The sequence below is a fragment of the Podarcis filfolensis genome (genome assembly GCF_964270895.1).
Source record: "Podarcis filfolensis genome assembly, chromosome: 2".
NCBI lineage: Eukaryota > Metazoa > Chordata > Lepidosauria > Squamata > Lacertidae > Podarcis > Podarcis filfolensis.
In genome coordinates, this window is record NC_139605.1 from 71,510,246 (window position 1) to 71,533,580 (window position 23,335).

At 39.8% G+C, this 23,335-nt stretch overlaps 1 protein-coding gene across 10 annotated transcripts in view; it reads left to right on the forward strand.

Moving 5' to 3' along the window:
* Nucleotides 1-23,335, forward strand: part of LOC310756365 (uncharacterized protein) — an 82,367-nt gene that overhangs the window by 41,116 nt on the left and 17,916 nt on the right. For 8 of the 10 annotated variants that reach the window (XR_014544836.1, XR_014544838.1, XM_083600193.1 and 5 more), the window contains 15 exons: nucleotides 8-171; nucleotides 658-770; nucleotides 4,036-4,151; nucleotides 6,816-7,034; nucleotides 7,998-8,150; nucleotides 8,761-8,921; nucleotides 9,722-9,831; nucleotides 11,272-11,390; nucleotides 12,615-12,827; nucleotides 14,436-14,579; nucleotides 16,033-16,199; nucleotides 16,387-16,502; nucleotides 18,321-18,445; nucleotides 21,549-21,779; nucleotides 22,600-22,740. Coding sequence is in view for 7 of the 10 variants with exons in the window: in XM_083600193.1 (XP_083456319.1) it covers nucleotides 8-171; nucleotides 658-770; nucleotides 4,036-4,151; nucleotides 6,816-7,034; nucleotides 7,998-8,150; nucleotides 8,761-8,921; nucleotides 9,722-9,831; nucleotides 11,272-11,390; nucleotides 12,615-12,827; nucleotides 14,436-14,579; nucleotides 16,033-16,199; nucleotides 16,387-16,502; nucleotides 18,321-18,445; nucleotides 21,549-21,779; nucleotides 22,600-22,740 (2,292 nt within the window). In the remaining 3 variants the exon portion in view is untranslated. Of the gene's footprint in view, nucleotides 1-7; nucleotides 172-657; nucleotides 771-4,035; nucleotides 4,152-6,815; nucleotides 7,035-7,997; nucleotides 8,151-8,760; nucleotides 8,922-9,721; nucleotides 9,832-11,271; nucleotides 11,391-12,614; nucleotides 12,828-14,435; nucleotides 14,580-16,032; nucleotides 16,200-16,386; nucleotides 16,503-18,320; nucleotides 18,446-21,548; nucleotides 21,780-22,599; nucleotides 22,830-23,335 lie in introns of all 10 variants that reach the window. The other 2 variants (XR_014544837.1, XM_083600198.1) reach the window with 2 other exon arrangements.

Sequence of the window (23,335 nt, forward strand, 5' to 3'; positions counted from 1 at the left end):
GTGTCAGGCTTGTACAGTTTAAGATGCCCCCTTGGTGATGGCTGGTGGTACTGGGGAGGAAAATGCTACTTGATAGATGAAAAAAGAAAAGTGGCATGGAGTGAAGCACAGGAGCTGTGCAGACGTTTTAAAGACACAAATCTACTTGAGATACAAAGCCTTGAGGAAAAGGTTAGAATCTTAAAAAGAAAAGAAAAACCCTACAAAATGTTGGTCACCTTTCTATTCAAGAGTGCTGAAGGTGGTAAATAACATTTACTTGCTTAAAGAAAGTTCAGTGAGCACTTTAAAAATCTACCTTTTTGCAAATGGCACTTCAACATTTATTTCAAGGGAGAGATTTTGTTTGCACTGTGAGGGAGGAGTATTAACAAAAATATAAAGCCCTCTTCCCTCCCTTCCCATACTCTTGCTGTAGTCAGAAGTCATTTGTTGGGTGAGATACTAGGAGGAAGAGAACAGGCAAATGGCTTCATGTGATGTGTACCAGTCCTCTTATTTCAAGTATTGTGCCTGATACCTAGGTGGAGAGATAGAGAGGAGAATTGACCCATACTTATCCCCTAATGTGTATGCAGTTTCACCTATGGAGTATATTGAGATCACACCACCAGATCTTAACAATGCTAATTATGTCTATGTTGTGTTCTGCTCCAGACATGGGTGAAAGCAATGATAAATCAACAAATGTGGGTAGGAATGAAATGGCATTCAGAGACATCTCGTTGGCAATGGGGAGATGGAACAAATGTGAACACTAATATAAATTGGTAAGATGTTTACATTTTTCTGCCTTTTATGAATGGGACTGGAGGTACCTTTTACTTATGCCCCTGAAATACCTACTGAACAGTTTTCAGTGTATGGATAATGTCAGGGAACTGCCATCAGCTCAGAGGCGAGAGATAGAGGGGGAGTTGTGTTACAGGGAGCCTCCAAAAATTGCGAAGCAGTTCCTCTTCTGGCGAGGAGGAAAGCCCAACCTCCAGTGGAGAAGAGGTGCAAGGACCAGAGGATGCTAGCGAGAGCCTTAACACCATGCCTGAGCAAGCCGGAAAGGAGGGAAGCACACCCCTGCCATCCCCAATCATAACAAAAAAAAAATTTTTCTTTCCAGTAGCACCTTAAAGACCAACTGGAAAGAAATTTTTTTTTTTGTTTTGACTATGGCAGACCAACACGGCTACCTATCTGTATCCCCAATCATGCGCAGTAGTTTGAGATGTGGGGGGGGGCGGGCAGAAAAGGCTTGGGGTGACGAAACTTTTATGTTGGGGGAGGTACAAAAACAGACCATTCCCAGATTCTGCTAGCGATTGAGCCAGACATGAACTTATGACGCTCTTCACTGTAAATAGTTTGCACCAAAATAAAGCCTGTAAAAGACAGGTCGGAGTCCTGCCTGGTTACTCCCGAGCATTTCAATAGCATCTGACAGATATGTACTTATTGAAGCTAAATGTTAATAATTTAACAATGTAAGAAAAGCCTGCTGGATCAGGCCGGTGACCCATTTAGCCCAGCATCCTGTTCTCACAGTGGCTAAACGGATGCTTGTGGGAAACCCACAAGTAGGACCTGAGCAGAAGAGCACTCTCCCCTCCTGTGGCTTTCAGCAATTGGTATTTAGAAGCATACTTTCTTTTTTATAATAATTTTAATTAATTTTTCATTAATAATAATCCAATATAAGCCACATTCCACATTCCACACAGTTCCGCTCTTTCAATTAGTCCATATAAATTATAGAATTTTTGTTGATTCCCTCTTGCATTCCGTTACTAATTGCAATTCATTATTAATTATATTCCATTAGAAATTATTTTTCTTTCTTCAGTGAAGGGTTGCCAAATCATAAAACAACGTAGTGCATGTACAGAGAAAAAACAAAGGCATCCCTCCACCCACCTTTCAATCTGGTTACGATGATAATTCTCTCCAGATCAAGACCTTGGAGCACTCAGTGGCTGATTCATTTAGCAGGTTATCTTGTCTCATTCTTCCAGAACATGTCTGTTTTTAAAGTCCAAATTCATATCTATCTTAAAAAACAGAGGAACTGCTGCTCATGGTGACTGCATTGGAGAGTTACCGATACGTGCAGTGCTATGCACTCTGCATCCCCTGCCCTGCATTGTAGAAGCAAGAAGCAGGTATCGGACAATCTGCAAGTGAGAGCTCATCCCCCTGACCTGGAGGGGGGGGCTTGCAAGGATAATTACTCTCAAATTATCCTTAATTATTTGCACACCCAGCGTCCGTTATCATGGGAACTGCTGTTCGCCATGGTAGCTCTGAACCGGAAGACCTCTAGAAGCATATTTTCTCTGACCATGGCTTTAGATACTATGAACTTTACAAAAATTATTTAAATTATTAGGATGTGGTATGATCAGCTTGGTAACATGAAGCGGAAGAACAGGTTACTTTCTCCTTGGATATAAGATGTACTCAAGTGGGTTTGAGCTTTCTCTGGTGCTTGAAGGAAGGAACACTTGTTACTTTCTTAGGTGTTGTAAGAAGTAGTCCATTATACTAATAGCAAACTCATTCTCCAAGTGCCTATCCTTATGTAGCCAGAACAGCACCATCCATGCACAAGGAGCATGCAGGGCCTTCTCAGTGGCTGTATCCAGACTTTGGAACTCCATTCCTGGAGAACTTAGACTGACTCCCAATTTGTTCTCCTGCTGCCAGGCAAAGACTTTCTTGTTTCAACAGGCTTTTGGGAACTGCCTGTTACTAAGAAAAAAGCTGGTGCTTGATGCTTCTATTATAATGATCTGTATGTTTTAATAAATCATTCAGATATATATTATTTCAATATTAGTATTTAAACATTCATATTCTATTGATGTTTAAATGTTTTAAATGACTGCTTTTTCCATGCTTTTAGCTGTTTCTGAGGTGGGATATAAATAAATATTATAATGATGATAATGATAATGGCTGCTTACCCAGTCACAGGCTGGGCGGCTGTTGCAACCCGTCACTCCAAATGCTTACCCTCAAGAGCAACATCTGGGTTAGGTGGTTGGCCATTGGGAAACTCCTAAGCCGGCCACTGGGGAGTGGCAGGCTCTCCCAACATCTATTTACTTGAATCCTGGCCAATCTGGTCAGGCAAAGTGAGCCGGGCTTGAGACTTGATAAAAGTTGTCTGTGTCTGTCCCCAGGGTCTGCAGTGGCTACTAGTCTAGCAACATGCGAGGGGGGGGGGTAAGTGGTGAATCACCCCTACCTCAGAACTGTGCAATAACAGGGGTCGAGTAGGAAATCTCTGTCCAAAAGCCAAGGCATTTGGCATATGGGCCATAGAGCTTTCTTCAGCATTTTGGGAATGTAATCCCTGTAGACCTGCGGCTTGTGGAGGACCTGTTAATCCTGAGCTTGACCCTGTAATGCAACAGGCCTCCAGCACAAGAGTTGTGAGGGATATACATCCAATAACTAACCCAAATCCAACCTACATCTGGAATAAATAAAGTTGTGGCCAATTTTTTAAATCTCAGATTGTCCTGTCCAGTTCACCTTCTTGGCTTAGGCCTTGCTCCCTGGAGCTGGGAGTCCCTGTGAGTGAGTCTGCAATAATAATAGATTGCTCAAGATTGTCAGAAGTAAAATCTATCTATCTATCTATCTATCTATCTATCTATCTATCATCTGTCTATATATCTATCTTTGGGAGAAAATCCTAAAGGGTGGGAACTCCAAAACAGCCATGTGAAAACTGAGAATGTTGAGGGATGGAGGAAGATGACAACTAGAAAACTGTGTAGGGAAATGGAATGGAGCATAATGAACATGGCTAACTTGGTAGAACCCTGAACAGGCATATTCTACACTGCAACATTCTTTTTTCAGAGGCCACCTGCCTTATTTATTATTATTATTATTTCTAATGCAGCAGTGCTCTCAAAGTGACCCTCCCAAATTCTGCACACTGGTGTGTGATATAACAGATTATGTTATAAAAATTAGTATGAATATTTTTCTCTTCCTAGCTGTAGTTCAAAATGTTGCCTCTCCCTTTAGGTTAAATATAGAAGGGGACAAACGTGATGGCTGCGGTACTATTCTCAAAAGTGAGCGACTACTGCAATCAGCAAAGTGCTCTGAGAAGTTTTATTTTATATGTGAAAGAGAAGAATGTAAGTATTAGCTTTTTTTCTTGCTCCCTTTCCTTCTTTTATATTATTCCTATTCAGTACTGTCTCTCACCTAGGGAAAGCAAGGAATATTCTACAGAGTCATCCCACTGCTTAATGTTGTCCTCTCTGCAATGTGTTATGTGGAATTATTGTTTGGGAGTTAAAGGTTTTTTATTGTTTCAGTTGCGTTGTGTTTTTATATGATGTAGCCTGCGCTGGGACCTTGTGGAGAAGGGTGGTAAGGAATACAATAAGATGTTGATGGTTCTGTGGCTCCTGGGTGCAATAATCTTATTTGGATATTACTAAAAGATGAATAATAATAGCTAGGCTATTACGTACAGTACACACTGCCTTTTCCTGTACAGTTTGAAAACTTGAAAGAAAACCCACCTTAAACATCAGTACAGTGGTACCTCAGGTTACAGACACTTCAGGTTACAGACACTTCAGGATACAGACTCTGCTAACCCAGAAATAGTACCTTGGGTTAAGAACTTTGCTTCAGGATGAGAACAGAAATCACGCGGCACTGGGAGGCCCCATTAGCTAAAGTGGTACCTCAGGTTAAGAACAGTTTCAGGTTAAGAACGGACCTCCAGAACGAATTAAGTTCTTAACCCGAGGTACCACTGTATTGGATTTCCAACACTGAGCAATCAACAACAAAATTACTTGATGTTGCCATAACAACAGCTGAACATCTTTGGAAAAACGTGCTGGTAAAACAAAGCCGGGGAAAATTGCTTTTCTCAGAAGAGTGTTCCACAGTGTAAGGGCCGCCAATGAATAAGCCTTTTCCCTTCACCTTCCTCATCTCATTTCTATGGCTGAGGGAATGCAAAGCATGACTTCAACTTAGAATCTTAATTCCAGGAGAGGGTGGTACAGTGAAATAACGTGCTTTGCAGGAATTCAGGAAATAATGACCAGCAGTTTGAATTCACAAGTGAATTGGAATTCAGGACAGGTTAGTGAAAATCATAGTAAATGATCTGTAAGCAGATTAGTCAAGAACATAGTAAAATGTTTTGCATGTTCACTCTCATCAACATTTGGACCACTGAGGTCTGTACCATCTGAAGCTTCCAAACTGTTTTCAAGAACAAACCCTTTTGTGGTATATGTATGATACTTGCTGGATATCTTGGTGTCCTTGAGAAAGCTTGATCTTCCATAATACACATAGTGTACTTGGACTTTCAAGAAGCTTTCCAACAAGGTACAGTCATACCTCGGGTTACAGATGCTTCAGGTTGCGCATTTTTGGGTTGTGCAATGCACTGAACCCGGAAGTACTGGAATGGGTTACTTCTGTGTTTCAGTGCTCACGCATGCGCAGAAGCACTAAATCACTCTTTGTATGTGCGCAGGCTGTGGGTTGCGAACGTGCCTCCCGTACGGATCATGTTCGCAACCCGAGCGTCCACTGTACCTCCCAAGGACACCTGAGTAAGCTCAGCAGTCACAGAGTAAGAGGCGATATCCTCTTGTGGATCAGAAATTTGTTAAGTAGGAGGAAGCAGAAAATGGGAAATGCAGTTCAATGTAAACAAGAGGAAAGTGGTACATGTTGGACAAATAAAATCTTAATTTCACATATACGCTCATGGAGTCTGATCTGGCAGTGACTAATCAGGAGCAAGACTTTGGGGTTGTGGTAGATAGCAAGACTTTGGGGTTGTGGTTAGAGAAAAAAGATGAGTAAGAGGTGGCAATGCATGATGGAAGTTTATAAAATTATGCACTAGAACTAGGCAGAACATAGTTAAACTGTGATCACAGTTTGGATGGCTTTAAAAAGCACCGTATTTTTCGCCCTATAGGACACACTTTTCCCCCTCCAAAAATGAAAGGGGAAATGTGTGTGCGTCCTATGGAGCGAATGCAGGCTTTTGCTGAAGCCTGGAGCTCACCGACTGGTGTGCACCGACCCCTCTCACTCTCCAGGCTTCAGGCAGCTATCTGCAAGCCTTCGGAGCACAGCGGGAGTTCCTGCTGGGCTCCGAAGGCTTGTGGATTGCAGCCTGAAGCCCGGGGAGCACAGTGCCAACTCCCACTGCGCACCTCGGGCTTCAGGCAGCTATCCGCAAGCCTTCGGAGCCGGCAAGCTCTGGGAGCGAAGGGAAGGTTGCGCGCAACCTCGCCGCCGCTCCCGGACCCGTTCTGGGGGCTGGGGTCATGGGAAGTTACACACGGCTAACAGAGGAAGCCAAGACAGCCAGCGGGATGGATCCCGCTCGCTGTCTTGGCTTCTTTGCTCTTTGGGGCTTAGGGAGGGGGGGAAGAATTCCCCCCCCTTTATTTCCCCCCCTAAAAATTAGGTGCGCCCTATGGTCCGGTGCGCCCTATGGAGCGAAAAATACGGTATTAGACTAATCTATGGAGGAAAAGTCTTATCAATGACTCTTAGCTGTGATGGAGGCTATATTGGTTGGAAGCAGTATACTTTTGAATACCAATTTCTGGAAACCACACAAGGGGAGAGTTCTGTTGCTCTCAAGTCCTGCTTACAAGTTTCCCACAGGTATTTGGTTGGCCATTGTAAGAATCGGATGCTGGACCAGATTGGCCATTGGCTTGATCCAATAGGCTCTTCTTATATCATCTTAGTCTTTGAACTGATGGTAAAAATCACGGTCTATGATTGTTTTCTTTGGACAGCAATGAATATATTCCAGGAATACAAAGGTCACATTATACCACAACGACAAAACGCATTGCCAAAAATGTTCTATACTTTGAGTGATGCTGAAGAGGATTGCATTTTTGAGAAAACTACTTGTACTGGTATAGTTTTATCACAAGGCCAGTATTATATGGTTAGTGGAACAAATATATTCAAAAGCGTCGATGCACATGACACCTTATATGTGAAGTCTGGTGAGTCACTTAAAGGAACTTATCTATACACTTATCTATAACAATGTGGCTGTGGCTACCAAACTATCTTTTTCCTGATCTTATGAAATGCCTCTTAAGTTGTTAACTGGCAGATGCATGCTGTTGGCTCCTACGTACGTCTCTTTCTTGTTACGGCATTGTCATTGTTGCCAACTTATCCAAAGTACTCTGATCCTAAAAATAGTAGAACTTATTAAATTTTATGTAATGTTTTAGTTTCTTAAATCTAAATGATTCTGGAACTGTTTGGTTCCAAAAGTAAATATGTCCAGCTGGGCCAAGAGTTTACAGCTTTGGTGATGTCAACATCAAAGCATTAATTACTATTTTGCTCTTATGGGACAAAAGATGGGGTAGAAATACATTAAACAAATTAATTAACCATAGCCTCTTTCAGATAAAATTGAACTTCTCTATCAAATAAGCTATTTTTCATTCAATCCGCAATTAATGAACTCTAGTGTAGCACAGTGGCTAGAAAACTGACTTGTGAGCCCCCAAGTCCCACATTTATTGCTCACTAGATGGCAAGTCATTCTCTGCTCTCTTCATGTTTCTTCCCAAATCTAATATGGGATAACAACAACAACAACAACAACAACAACAACAACAACAACAACAACGACCTATCTTCAGTTTGTGAATCACTTTTTTTATTTAGGAAAAGAACTAAATATACAGTAAGGTTATTATCCTATGCACACTTGGGAGGGAGTATGCCCCAGTGAATACAGAGGGACTTAACTTCTGCATATGCATGTACATATTAGTAATATTAACCTGGAGCCAACCAATAGTAATATACTTTGGAAGTGCAGAGCAAGTTGGGCTCTATTTGCATACCCGAAACAGCTCATAGTAAAAGTCAAATGTTGAAATGTACTTATTAATCTGATTTTTAGTTTATTCTTTTGCTGTTTTAATTCTCAAATTTTATTCTAGTTTGCAATCCTGGATTTTTTGGTACAAATTGTCACTTCATTTGCAAAAAGTGTGCCAATAACTTACCTTGCCATCCGATTACTGGAGAATGTGTAGCCATTGGCCCTACCAAGTGTACCTTGGACTCCCCAGATCCAGAGTGTAATGCAAAAGGTACAAAATATGACAGTTTCTAGACATAGGTTTTCCTTTTTTATTCTCTCATTTTATGTGGCTTTCTCTACCTTTCTTTTAGTACATCCTTTAATTTATGTCAGCCACTCTGTAGAAGTCACTCTAACTCCTCTACTAACCACTGAAATTTTGGGTTTCATTTACTAATATCATTCCTTTAAATTTTACCATTTACATCAACATTAGTTTTCTGTGTAAGTAGAATTAAATTATACAGGAAACTGCTGCATGTAATAGTAACTTAAGCGACTGAGCCACAAACTCACTAGGTAGCGCTCTCTGAAGTGCTACAAAGATACTACAATTACTATGTGCTCTGGTTTCTGTCATGGTGTTCCATTGCGCCAGAAGTGGTTTAGTCATGCTGGTCACATGACCCGGAAAGCTGTCTGTGGACAAACACTGGCTCCCTTGGCCTGAAGCGAGATGAGTGCCACAACCCCATAGTTGCCTTGACTGGACTTAACCCTTTTTATTTTTTAATTCAGTATGGTTTGCTCACAGCTAGAAATGCATTTAATTACATAGATATGCAGGTGTATCTTGTGGTTTCAAAGTTATATTACAACTTACTGTATTGGTTTTTAAGCTTTCACAAATCCGTGCCCAAAGAAGCCCCAGTGGTACCATTATTCCAAGTCATGTTACTATGTGGAACACACAAAAACAGCCACATGGACCGATGCCAGGATTGCATGCCAAGGATTTAAGGGAACAGACCTAGTTAAAATTACAAACAGTCATGAAAAGGTACTATTTGTGAGCTGGGGGGGTGTAATTGCTTTATATCCTTCTCACACTGGATAGGGGCTGGTTTGTGAATTAGACTTAATTAGGTTAATTCTGTGACTGTTTTCTTTTGTTCATTTTAGAAGCCATACAAATTGCAGGTGTTTCTCCATTCAGATTTAAGCAATTCAGATACCTACCCAACATGGGAGGTACTTCCCCACTATACTATATCACGTAACTATGATTTGTGTGTGTAGCTTCTTCAATCATGAGTGAGGCCAGTTGCATGGGTCTTTCTTTTTCCAGCACAAAAGGACTCTGTTGCAGTAGCATCTCCAGCCAGCCACTGTTACTTCTTGTTACAACTGCAGCATTAGTTACTTAACAAGAATAGAAGTATTTTAGACTTATTATAGAAAGTGGTGGTGAGAACCCTTATACAGTGCTCTTACAGTGACTATGAATGCTTTAGAAAGCTTCCTTGCAGCTGAGAGAAATTGAATCTATGTTAGCAGTGCTATCTGAAGACATTTGGAGCTTTGTAATGCGTGTGCTTACTTCAGTTTTCTCTCTTAAATTATTATTTAAAAGCATATACCACCGTTATCTAAACTAGACATGCGGTACCTATTAAAGGAGGTTTTTATGTGTTGGAAAGTTGATTCGAAGGATGATTAAATGTTGTTTGGATATAAGGCTTTAGGATTCTTGCTATAAAATAGTTTTTAGGACTTTTCTGAATGTTGGTTTATATTAAACGTATTCTGCTCCTACACCATAAAGAACAGTTCAGATTTATTTCTTCTTTATTCTTACAGATGTGGGTACAGTATACAGGAGATGACAGCTGGATTGGTTTGATCTTCAGCAAGCGGTCATATCAATATATTTGGGTAGATAACACAACTTCAATCTTTCAAAATGCATGGTGAGATGTTTTAATCTCACTATTGTTTTAATTGTCTGTTTTAACCATATTTGCACAGCAGTTTTTAACGTTGTGAGTGTCCTCTATTTAAGAGGCTTCTACTCTGCGGCCTCTTATAGTTGTTTTATCTGCGAGTCTTTTAGTTCTTATGCTCTTACAGTTGTTTTAACTGCGTGTCTTTGTTGGTTTTTAGCTCTTATCTGTTTTAATTATTAGGTTTTTTTATCCATCCACTATCTGTGTTTAATCTTGTATTTTATTCGGATGTTTTATGCCTGTTTCCTTGTCCTCATTTGCCCTAACAATTATCGGTCAAAAATCCTAACTGCTATTTTATCTATATGCTTTTTTAATCCTGGTCTGTGACCATAATAAAGTTCATTCATTCATGGTGAGATGTTTTCTAATATAGTCCAATATTAGCAGAAAAGACTGTTTTCAGAGCCTTAGTAAAGTCCATTCTCTCAACAGAAAAAAATGATCACGTGATATATTCAGATTCTAGTACATGCTCTTTATTTTAAGAAAGTATTCAGAGGTTCTTTCTGTTTCAGTAAGGATCTCGCTGATTTTCAAGTCTCTAAAACCACAATGACTGTCAATTCAGCTTCTTCATTCTTCTCATTGTGGAGCAAGCAGTCAAACTAGAAAATCTCAAATTAACCATGATTTCCTATTTCATCTGACCCTATAAACTATGGTTTTCACCTTTAGCACAAGATAGTATATTAAACCATATTCAAACTATGGTTTAGTATCTTGGTTTGGTTCAAAACCAGTGATTGCAGTTTCATGTTTTGACTTACAGGTTTGATTGTTTACATTGTGAAGGAGTTGTGCACATGGGCAAAAGGCTTGTTCATACCTGAAGTCAAAATATCACTGTCCAAACTGAATGGATAATTTATGGCAATTTCAGGGCAGATTGTCATTCTCTGGCATAAGTGAGGATGAGACACTGAAAGAATGGGTTGTCTCTTCCTCTTGCCCAAGAAAGGCAGGGATCGCATAGCTTCAATCTTTATACTAGATATGGCTTCCAAAAAATCCTTCTTTGTTCCTTCTGTGCCTTGCCTGGGAACAGGGGTCTCCTCTAGATTCTCTTTGCTTACTGGCTAGTCTTGCCTTGCCAACCTCTTTTAGATTCTAGCTTATACTGCACAGTTTTCTTTCCTCTTATGACCATTACTTTTTCTTATTTCCATACAGTTAGTTGACGAGATATATACAAGCAGAATGCTACTACTCAGATTGAACCAGCCTTAAATCTTTATATGGTTTTTCAGGTTGCTAATTTTAGAATGCATTTGAAGTTTGTTGCCCAAAATTAGTGTGTGGTTTTGAAAACTTCCCGTAGTAATGTTGAAATAGAGCAAGCCTTAAGGAACGGTTTAATTAATCAGAACCTGTACATTTTTTCTCCTTCTTAACTGCTGGCAGGGTGCTTAGGCAAAACAGAAGATATACACAATCTGTTTCTGATTGTGGAGTTGCTTTCAAGAGATATCTTTCTGTGATTGATTGTTCTCTTCACAGAAAATGGATTTGCAAGAGACAAGGTAAATTAAGAAGTTGTTTTTGCCTCTCAGAAACAGATGCACAACTTGACTCTGGCTAGAAACTAATGTCTCTCCCCCCACCCCCAAGAGTTGGAAGTGATATAGTTATGTTATTTCTTGTGGTTTGTCCCCATTGTCAATATTGCTATCAGTATCACCTCATCAAACAGATGATAGTGCTTCAAAAAGATGTGAAATCTGTTTGACCAGATCAGCACTGGACACGAAATGACAATACGTAATGAGTTATAACAACTCTATCATACCTCCTTAAGCTCTCTTAAAACCTATTGACTTTCTCTGGCCATGCAGCCCTCCTGATTTCAGTGAATTTGACTCACAAGTATGCATATTATTATTTATTTTATTTGTGATTTCTGTCCCACTTTTCTTCATTAAAATATACTCTTGACAGATCACACTCACCATTTTAATAAAAAAATACATTAAAACAATAAAAAGCTGCTGGCCAGATCCACACATTTAAAACACTCACATATCAATTTAATAGTGCCTTGGTAGTCAAACGGCTTGGCTCCTGAACAATCAGCTCCCGAACACCACAAACTCGGAAGTGAGTGTTCTGGTTTGCAAATGTTTTTCGGAAGCCGAACATCCGACTTGGCTTTTGCAGTTTCCGATTGAGTGCAGGAAGTTCCTGCAGCCAATCAGAAGCCACACCTTGGTTTTCAAACCATTTTGGGAGTCGAACAGACTCCCAGAATGGATTAAATTCGAGAACCAAGGTACCACTGTATATACTGATTCTTCTTCTTTACTTCTAGGTGGTCCCACTAAACGCAGTCCAAAAGCACAGATTTTCTAGATACCTTTCAGATACCTTTCAGTGTAGTTCTTCAAGTGTCTAAGTACAATCCTTAAATTCAATATCAGTATTACTTGTGTGGCCATTTTGGCACTGCAATGATCTGTGTGTAAATGTGTACTACTTCTGAAAGCTCAGGTCCTTGACAAGACAAACATTTGTACCAATGAAAAGGGGAATCTTTTAGAAAAAAATTAATTTGTTGAAAAAGACATAACAATGCATTGTTATCTGTTTGTTGCAACAGTTGCTCTAGTTTGGGGCCCTTAAATCAGAGTATATTTGTTCATTTGTGAATTGGCAGGTTGCACTTGCACATCACGAATCTGCACAATAATTAGGAGCAGTCATATTTTATACATTTCATTTAAGTTGACTGTTCCTTTTATTTTAAACAGATGTTGATCTCTTTACCGAATTCATTGGAAGAGCATTTTACCTTCCTGATGGAAAAGCTCCTAAGTATTCTACTTTAAATGAGGCTAAACAGGCCTGTTTAGTCTTGTCAACGTGTATTGGAGTGGTAGAAGCAGGGAAAGATTTCATGATACACACTGGTCTAAGCATATACAATACCAGGGACAAAAGTGTGAAAACCTGGATTAAATCAGGTATGCAGTACAAGTATGTGCAGAATTATTTACTTTTATCTCTTTGCTGAAATTTATATAATTTAACTCAAATGCAACTGGTTTGTCTGTATTATTTTTATTAATAACAATTTTGGGATGGGTGCATGCCTATTAATTAGAAAGTGACACTGGGCCATCCTAAATGAGGCAGTGGTTTCTACATACTGAGGGGATGCTTCAGATATATGTAATATAGAAGTAAAAGAAGGCTTGTAGCTCTAAGGAGTTTACCATCTAAATACTCGCAGTGGGCGAAGACAACAAAGAGGCAAAGAACTATGAATGTGGGCATAACAAATATGTACCATCAATTGCTACACTGTTTTCTGGTAGATACTAAATTCTATGTCATATTCATGTTTGGATGATTCAATCATGCTTTTTAACATCTACATGAAGCCATTGGGAGAGATCATTAGGGTGTTTGGGCTGGGTGTTCACCAGGTTGCAGATGATACCCAGCTCTACCTCTCATTTAAATCGGAGCCAGTGAAGGTGTGTGAGTGTCCTGTGTGAGTGTCTGGAGGCAGTTGGAGGTTGGATGGCAGCTAACGGATTGAGGTTGAATCCTAACAAGAGAGAAGGACTGTTTCTGCGATACAGGGGGCAAGCAGGTGTGGGGACTCCCTAGTCCTGAATAGAGTAACTGTGCTTCTGAAGAACTAGGTATGCAGCCTGGGAGTCATTTTGGACTCACAGCTGTCCATGGAGGCGCAGGTTAATTCTGTGTCCAGGGCAGCTCCATCTGGTACGCCAACTGAGACTGTACCTGCCTGCTCACTGTCTCACCAGAGTGGTACATGCCATGATTATCTTCCTCTTGGACTAGTGCAACACACTCTACGTGAGGTTACATTTGAAGGTGACTCAGAAACTACAAAGTGCAGAAGCTAGACTGGTGGCTGGGAGCGGCTGCTGGGACCATACAATACCAGTCCTGAAAGACCTACTTTGGCTCCCAGTACATTTTTGAGCACAATTCAAAGTGTTGATGCTTACCTTTAAAGCCCTAAACAGCCTCGGCCCAGGATACCTGAAGGAGCATCTCAACCCCCATCGTTCAGCCCAGACACTGAGATTCAGCTCCAAGGGCCTTCTGGCAGTTCCTTCACTGCAAGATTACAGGGAACCATGCAGAGGGCCTTCTAGGTAGTGGCGTCTACCCTGTGGAGCACCCTCTCAGCAGTTGTAAAGAAGATAAATAACTATACAACCTTTAGAAGAAATCTGAAGGCAGCCTTGTATAGGGAAGTTTTTAATGTTTTATTATGTTTCTGTATATGCTGGAAGCTGCCCAGAGTGGCTGTGGCAACCCAGTCAGATGGGCAGGGTAGAAATAATGACATTATTTTTATTATACATCATGTCCCCTGTCCTAAAATTGGGTTTTGTCATTCGTAATCCATTTATTATGCAGCTGTAGCCAGATTTACCCACAGATGTAGCCTACACTTTATGGAAGTCATTCCTGTATTTCACTGTAATATAATGTTTTTGCCTGGCGTGCTCTGGTCCATGGGGTCACGAAGAGTCGGACACAACTAAACGACTAAACAACAACAACATAATATTTTACATCTTTCATAGATTGTGTCGCTGGAAGATTTGGGGAGAACTGTGAACAAATATGCCGCAAGTGTGGTGATGATGTGCCATGCAACCCCTATACAGGGTTGTGTGGTGACAGCTTGTTTTGCAGCAAAAATGACCCTACGTTCGCTTGCAAAAAAGGTGATCTGGGAACCCCTTTCTCTGCTTCTTCTTAAAAATTTCTGCTCCCATAAATATGAGAATCCATATTATGACAAAAGTTGTAGGAATATCAAACAGTGGTCATGATCCTTTTCTGGTTTCAGCTGAAATTAAATTCCTTTAAGTATATAGAACCAATCCTATTTCTTTGAAAGGTGTGAAGTTGAAATGTCAAAATGCAAGCAGGATATAGCTAAGTGAAGTAATAACGCTGCTATTTGTTACTCACAAGGTTGGAAGGAAAGGTTAGCAGCCTTTTGAAGTCATGGATTAGCTCAGCACTTGAATTATATTAAAAAATCAGAGAATAGAGATTGTATTCAGACTTCACTCAAAGTATCAAGGATTTGATAAAGATTGTAGGATAAGATTATTAATTATGTTGTATGATAACAAGCTTAAAACTCAACAAATCATTTGGCAATAATCCAGTATCCTTCTTTCAAAGAGAGTATGGAAAATAACAGCATTAAGTTTTTCCAACAAATAAAATTGATCATGGGCAAAAAAAAAAAAAAAACCATTGGCAATTCCACAATTTAATTGTTTCTTACAAGAGGCAGATGCTTTATATTTGTACTCTGGAAGAAAGTCAGCTACTTCTTAATCAAATCAAAATGAGTGCAATTTTTTAAAAAAATAATACCATGAGTTGTAAAGATACTTTGGAATTAATTGTAGGGAGTGAATGATGTAAATGAGCTTGCTTGATTTCCTTAATTTGTCAATAAAGGGCAGTTTTTATTGTGTTGGGTAAAATGTCCAAAACAAGCCTCATGTCTTGTAATTTCTGACATTCAGCTCAAGAATAAAAGATCCACTATTCCCTAGTTTATTTTGCTTTCTAGTAAATCTTGGCATTTCCCAAAATAGTTGAGGAATGCCCATAATTGTGAAGAAGGGTTAGTTTTTCAGATAATTTTATACAAATGAAGGTGCCTCATATCAGATGGTTTCAGGGAGTATAGTGCCCACTTTTGTTTTATTTTCCAAGCAGTCACTCCAGGATTAGAGGTTGCATGTTGTTGTTGTTCTTGTTATTTTATTATTCTTGTTATTTAAATTTATATAACACCCTTCATTCGTAGTTCTCAGGGTGGTCCACAACATAAAAATATAGTGCATTTTGCTGTTTGATTGACATATTATTTCACTGCTAACAAGAAGGGTTCTGCTTTAGCACAGTGATGGAAGAGAAGAAGACAGCTGTATGCTCTGTGGTACCTGAAAAGTGCACACTGGTGGAACCTGATCTTGTGAGGTGGGCCTGGTAAATAAGGCTTGAAGCATGTTTCTTTGATCATAGCTGTGAGATTTCATATGTATCTTATGCGTTTGGTCTACATAGGTAGTAAAACATAGTATTACATATAATATTTAGGCTAGCTTACCTGGAAACAATTCACCCTGTATGTATGTGTTTACATTTCAGGGACCTTGATTGGCGGGAGATGTCCTGTTGAAGATGGCTGGGTGTACTGGCATGGCAGCTGTTATTACTTCCCCAAAGCAACAGAAAATACATGGTTTGATGCAAGAGATATGTGTAGACGATATATGGATGCAGACCTTCTCTGGATATCTAGTAGAAACGAGATGGTATAAGCCTGTATTTTCACATAATATATATTTACTTGTATGACTTTGGATATGCCATGTGGCAACTTCAGTGGGAAATGCCAGTTTGGGGGGGTGGTTTTAAGCTGATATACAGGTTTTTGTAAAATGTATGTCCGCCATTTCTACACCACTCTTTCATAGGTGTTCTACCTTTTAAATTATTTAGGATTCACTTCTTACTATATTGCCAAGAGGAGTCTATTGGATTGGTCTTCATGGTGGTCTATTTTGTACCCATTTGGAATGGTCAAAGGCTAATGTTTTATACACAGATTTAAAATGGTAAGCTGAGTGAGGCCCACAGTTGCTGCTGCCAGCAAGAATAAGCACCCACACACTGAAATTTACAACAAAGTTGAATGTCCCAGGCTGCTCCCAGACTTTGGAACCCCCTCCCTCAGTGCCGGATTTACGTATAAGCTAAACAAGCTATAGCTTAGGGCCCCACTCTTTTGGGGGCCCCCAAAAAAATTAAAGGAAAAAAAACCTGGATGTACGTTTGCAAAATATAATATAAAAAACAAATAAAGTAAAACCTACATACAGCAACAGTGTTTTGTATTGTGTGGGCTCCTATTTGTTATGTGCAAATGGTTTTAGATACCTATTAGGCGCATAAATTACCATATAGCATATATTCAACACAAAAAACAGCGACAATTTGTTGTTGACAAAGGACAGCTGAGCATATAAAGGGCCCCGTTACCTTCAGTAGCTTAGGGCCTCATCAAACCTAAATCCGGCCCTACCCTCCCTAGATAAGCTGTATTGGCTCCCTCGTTGTTGTGCCAGCAGGTGAAGACTTCCTTGTTCCAACAAGCTTTGGGGCACTGACTGCTTTTAATGAGACGGCTGCTGCCCTTCTGTTTTTATTGTAATAGTTGGTAATGTTTTAATACATTTTATTTGTGTGTATAGTTTATCATTTTATCAACGTTTAATTTTTCAAATTATTGATGATATTGGCAGTTCTTATTTTTATCTGTAAGCATCCTTGAGTCCCCTCAGGGGGAAAAGGTTGCATATAAATAAATATATAATAATAGTTCTAAGGCTCATGATCAGCCCCATGCTCCCTCTGAAACTTAAAGTAGCTCTACTGGGGATACATTGTCCAGACCTATTTGCATAAAATCCTGGTAGACTCACATTGCTGAATGTTGTTTTTGTTGTGTGACACTAATATGCTGCTAGAAGCTGCCAAACTCAAAGACTCATTAGAGGAATTTGAAATGTGGCTCTCCCCCACCCCGTCCTCAAATGTATTTACGAAGTGTTCAGAGCATGTGTTAGAATTTACCCTTAAGCCTTTCTGTTGCTTAATTCTGCTGCTTCCATCTGCTATGTGGCATTTCTGATACAGTGGTACCTCGGGTTAAGTACTTAATTTGTTCCAGAGGTCCGTTCTTAACCTGAAACTGTTCTTAACCTGAAGCACCACTTTAGCCAATGGGGCCTCCTGCTGCTGCTGCCGCGCCACTGGAGCCCGATTTCTGTTCTTATCCTGAAGCAAAGTTCTTAACCTGAAGCACTATTTCTGGGTTAGCAGAGTGTGTAACCTGAAGCGTATGTAACCTGAGGTACCACTGTACTCATTCCAGGAGACCACTAGCTGCACTACTTACTGCCCTCGTTCACATGTCATGGTACAGGAAACTGGCTTACGATGACCACACAAACATGCAGCTTGCAGCTGCTTTGCTTTTTTCTGGCCCTTTTCCTTCTGTACCATGAGCTCAAGTTTGGACAACACACTAAGCCGAATATTTGGCTTTCTGTGTTGTGTAAACCAGGAGGCTATGGAACAGAAAGCAAAAGTTTGGGCAGTTTTACACATCATATAATGGGATGTTATGGCTAACTTTAGCCATACATAATTATGTACTTACCAGTTGTATGTTTCATGCTTTTCCATATGTGTGTGTGCATTATGTTTTCACATATTTATATGCAATATTTTGTTTTCTTAACAAGGTACTTTGTGAAGTAGCCCTTAATAGAATGCAAATGGGCAATAGTAACTCATTGAATACTATTAAAGTTTGTAAATCGATTTTCAAAGTAACAAAACTTTTTCTGTGTGTGTTTCTAAAAATTGAGGTTACGTAATAATTCATGGACGTTCACCTGGAATTGCTGTGTGCAGCTAAATGTTCCCGAAGGTTCAATGCCAGGAACTAGTTGTTACGGGAAAAAATCGTGGGTTTGCAAGAAAAGAGAAGAGGGTAATGTGAAATACTACTACTGATTTATGTAAAACATTAGAAGACATACAATAAGATAGTTAAATTTTAAAAAGATTTCCATGTCAATTTCAGTATGGGCACCCTAATACACAAATTGTTGAAATTTAATTAAAACCAATATTTTGTGCATCAAAAGTACAACTCTTTTTTTTTTTTTACCCAAATTGCTAGCCTAGTAAGTTAAGACCAGCTTTTCTTGTGGGATCTGAATTACTTGCATAATCAGATCTTACTTAGCAATATGAAAATTCTGAGAGAGTTTGAAATATTTATATCACCAAGCTTTTAAGAAGCTGATAATAATATAGAAGTTGCAATATAGTTGTGGGAGTTTGCATTAGCAACCAATAGTAGCATAAATTTAAATTTAAGGCAAAGTTGGCTAACTTTCTGTATTGTATCATTGCTTGCTTGCTTGCTTTTTTGTTTTAAAAAATATTTATATACTGTATTGCTATTCATACAAAATATTAAAGTGGTTTACAATCACAGTACATTAAACCATACAGTTAAAACCATATAAAAAATTAAAAAATACTCTTCCGTTAACTATTATGGAAAGATATATTCTTAGTTGCCTGCATAGGCTTGATGGAATAGAAGAGTTTTAAGCAAGCATTTAAAAGTTGAAACAGAAGGTGCCTGCCTACTTAATTAACTCTTTATAATCCCCATTTGTGGAGGGAGGTTTGGCTGGCGCCTTCATTATACAATTTCAGGGGCCAGGTGAAAACATGCCTCTTCAATCGGGCCTTTGGCTGATTGACATCCGATGCCATTTTTTAATGTGTTTTTTGTGGGGGGGGGAGTTAATGGTTTGTTGTTGTTTTTTCCCCACTATGTATTTTGTGGTTTATATATTGTGTTGTGACGTGGGGTTTGTGATTTCAGCTCTCTTGACATAATATGCTGGAGACAGTTCTGTAGTAACGCTTCTTTATTACAGCAAACAAGACTGAGAACTGAGGAGGGGAGAGCTACATTTATAGGGACAGGGAACTAGCTAGAAAGGATACATTTTGGAGGGAACAATATCAGGCAATCACAGTCCTGCCTTTTGGAGGAAACCAGTAAGACAGAGGATCCAAATACAGCAGCTTAAATGAACCAATAGTAGCTGTACCCTCTGGAACCAAAAGGCAGTTACTTTACCCTAATGCAAATACAGACAACAATAATACAGATATAAAATCCTTTGACTCAATACACAACATATTGTAACTATGTTGTGAACTGCCCTGAGATCTGAGGGTGAAGGGTGGTATACGAATTTAATAAATCATCATCATCAGTGCCTGCAGCAGTTTTTGGGAGGTGCTGGGCAAGCTGTCCACCTTGGCAAATGATCCAAGGAGGCAGGCCTCTTTTTTGGCAGTGCAGGAGATTAAATTGTCTGGCACACCTGCACCAATCCACCATTTCTCTGCATCTCAAGCCAGCATTCTCTTCAGGGCCTGGCTGGCCAGAGGAGCAACAGCACTGGAACAGTGAAGATGCACAGTGCACCTCCCTCCTTTCCCCCATCTGCCCTTTCCTCTGGGACAGGCAGACAGGCATGGGTCTGTTCCAACTTTCCCTGCCTTTTTCTCAGGGCTAGGCAGAGTAGAGCAGCACACGAAGCAGCCATTGGTCACCGCTGGGGGGAGGTGAATGTCCCTGATCAGGTTTTCAGTGCAGCTAATCTGAGAAAAGATTTGTCATCTTCTGGATTGGGGGGGTGACTAAGATCTATCTTCCAATTCCAGCTTTGTCAGAGGTTTATATCCTGGTTGCTCAGAAGGTCCTGAAGATTCTCAGAAATGTAGAGAGGAAGAGGCCTTGAGGTTCAGCAGTAGATCCACTTCCCCCTTTCCTTGCAGCTAGGGTAGCCAAGAAACAACATAGAAGAAGATGGGATTCTTCCAGCTCGTCTTTGGAGTTAGTGATAGCTCCTTCTCCTGCTATAGTTACCAAAAGCTTAAGAGGAAATGGAGATCTTATAAACTGAAGGTGCTGTGCAATTATCAGTCATGCATCAAGAGGGGCTCCTCATTTTCTGCAGGAACAATGCAAAGAAGAAGTCTTAGTCTTTTATATTCCAACTCTCTCTCTAAGTTGCAAATGAGAATTGGCAGGATCAAACACTCAACCAACTGTATGGTCTTAACAGTTTTTTTTTTAAAAAATAAACTTTAAAGGTAATTATCCCAAAAACTCTGAACTATTTGTCTGAAATTTGGCAAGCTTGACTCATTTTGTAGGGTCTACCATGTCTCCAAATATCCTGTACCTGTGTTTCAATACAAGGATGGTATGGCCATTTTGGTTTCCCAGTGCAAATCAGTGGGATTTCCAAATATTTGTCTGCAGAATCCAGGGATTGAGTCTGGATTGTCCCAGGTTGGGACCAGTCCAAATCATTGAATTGGGCCCCAGATGAGTGAGGCCACGAACAGCCCTAGTCAAGTGTTATTTGGGTTTATTGTGCTTTCTGTTGCAGGTAAATGGGACTTTTCCTACATTGCCTTCTGTATTAAAGGGGGGAAATAACCCTTACCAGATGCCTGGTATAATTCATGGCACTTTTATTTTTCCTTTTTACTCTGTTCATTCATTCATTTATTTTACTGGTATGCTGCCCTTCCACAAAAAACCATGCTCAAAGCGACACAACAAAGAAACAGGGATACATTTAAAACAAACACTACAAAAACAATTTCATAATAACATAGCAAAATAATGACATAGTAAACATCTCATAACAGCAAAAAAACACAATTTTTTTCCAATATTATAAATACAAGATTAAATAAACAACATGTAGCATCCAATTTCAAAAGTATCATGGGAACATCACATTTTCATTAGTCCTTAAAACACCCCTCACATGATGTTGCTCATAGTCCCTTTCCTGCAGCGGTTTATAAGGCGGGCAAGGGATGGGATAGCTGAAAACACTCCTTCCTTTATGTTACTCACAGTCTCTCTCCAGCAGCTTCTTTTCATCTGTCTAGGCTTAATGTTTGATTGGCACAGAAGTCCTTCAAATGATGTACGTAAATTGCACGGCTATTTATCCAAACTAATTTTGTTTGTGTTCTAGAAAGTACAGATTTCATCGAGTTTGGTGGCTATTACCTGACTGGCATTGTCAACAACACTAAAGTAGTCACCCACATATCATTACATGATGCCTTTCTGCATTGTAGAGACAAAAGAAGTCTTTGCACTGGAGTTCAAAGGATAAGAGCTACGTACATAACACTGATTGCAAAGCGTCTTGTATTTGTCAGGGGATCATTTGCAAATCTCTATACAGCATATTTGAAAACCGGTATGTAACAGTATGCCACACTTGTGGAATCCTGTGACAGGGATTAATTAACCCATTATATAAATGAATCACTCTTTTTATATTCATACTATAGTGGCTAGCTCAATGACCCCTGGGAAGCTCCCAAGCCCACCTCCATTATTGTCCCTAACCAACTGGTATTCTGGGTACACTGCCTCCATATTTGGAGGTTCCCAATTAGCTATCATGATTAATAGCTAGTGATAGAGCTATTGTTTTGAAATGATTACTGAGCACCCACTGAAGCTTCAAAAGATGCTTCAGTTTACACTTCTTCCAGACCAGGGATTCCCAAACTGTTGTCCATTGAATTGGGGGTGACCGCTCCACCAATTTATTCACATATTCTGTAGCATGTCTATACATTTGTGGTTGAAGGCAAGAGATAGGAAGCAGTCCAGGTTGCCCCGCTTTGTTAACCCGAAAATCAGCCCTAACGAGGCTTTTAACTGTTCCTGAAGTAGGCAGTTTCCAAGCTTTGTCTAAACCTAAATAACAGACAAACCCTATCTCAGCTCTCACAGGTACTCAAGCCCAGACTGTCAGCTTCTAACTTTTAACATCCTCCTCCTGATTGGATGACACTCCATCCACCCCTAATTGGTTTCTGGGTCACCAGGAGGCTGGCCTAAAGTTTGTGTCACACAGTTGTTTCATAAGACTGTTCAGTTTTTTTGCAGAGCAGCAAGGAGATGCTATTATGTAATTTTCACCATCCTGCTTTAAAAAAACAAAATAAAACATATTATGGTCATTTTAATATGCAATTATATTTGATCTTTGAAATCTCTTTTGGCAGCTTGCACACCAGGGTATTATGGTCCTGACTGTAGTATAAACTGCACCTGTAATGGCACTAAGAACTGCAATCCATTAACTGGAGAATGTGCAGAAAACGAGCAGTGTAACGAAGACTTCATAGGAAAAGATTGTGAAGAAGGTACACAATTTGCAGTCCTGTTGGTTGGGTGGCCCTCCCCTCCTCAGACTGATCTGGAGGGGAGAGAAAAAATGAGCTCATTGATCAAGGTGACAAAGCTTTTATGGAAGTAGCAGTGTAAAAGAATTAATCTGTTCTTATTCTTATCACCTAATAACAATAGTGTCCTGTGAAAAATTGTGAAAGGATGTGCTACTTCCCTTGTTCTACTCTTTATTGACAAGCAGAGTAAGAATGGTGAAAGGGGATGTTGCTGAGGAAGAATTAATAAGTCAGAAATTGTAGGACTCGGGTTTGTCTGGCAAATCTGCTGAGCAACAAATGAGACATTGCATGGGATTTCTATGACTAGGTATCCTCATGTCTTTGTGACCAATGAAGACCCTCATTTGTCCTCCTTGTGACTCATGGTTGATCAGACCTTGAGTCTGGGTAGGATCATGCAGAAGGAGCCCCACAACATATCAAATAGTGAAATTCGAGTTATAAAGTTTTATTAAATCCAGTAAATTAAAAACCTTATCCTAAACTGCACTCAATTTTACAACTCACAAATAATCTAGTTGGCCAAACTAGGTGTAGTGAAGGTTTTGAC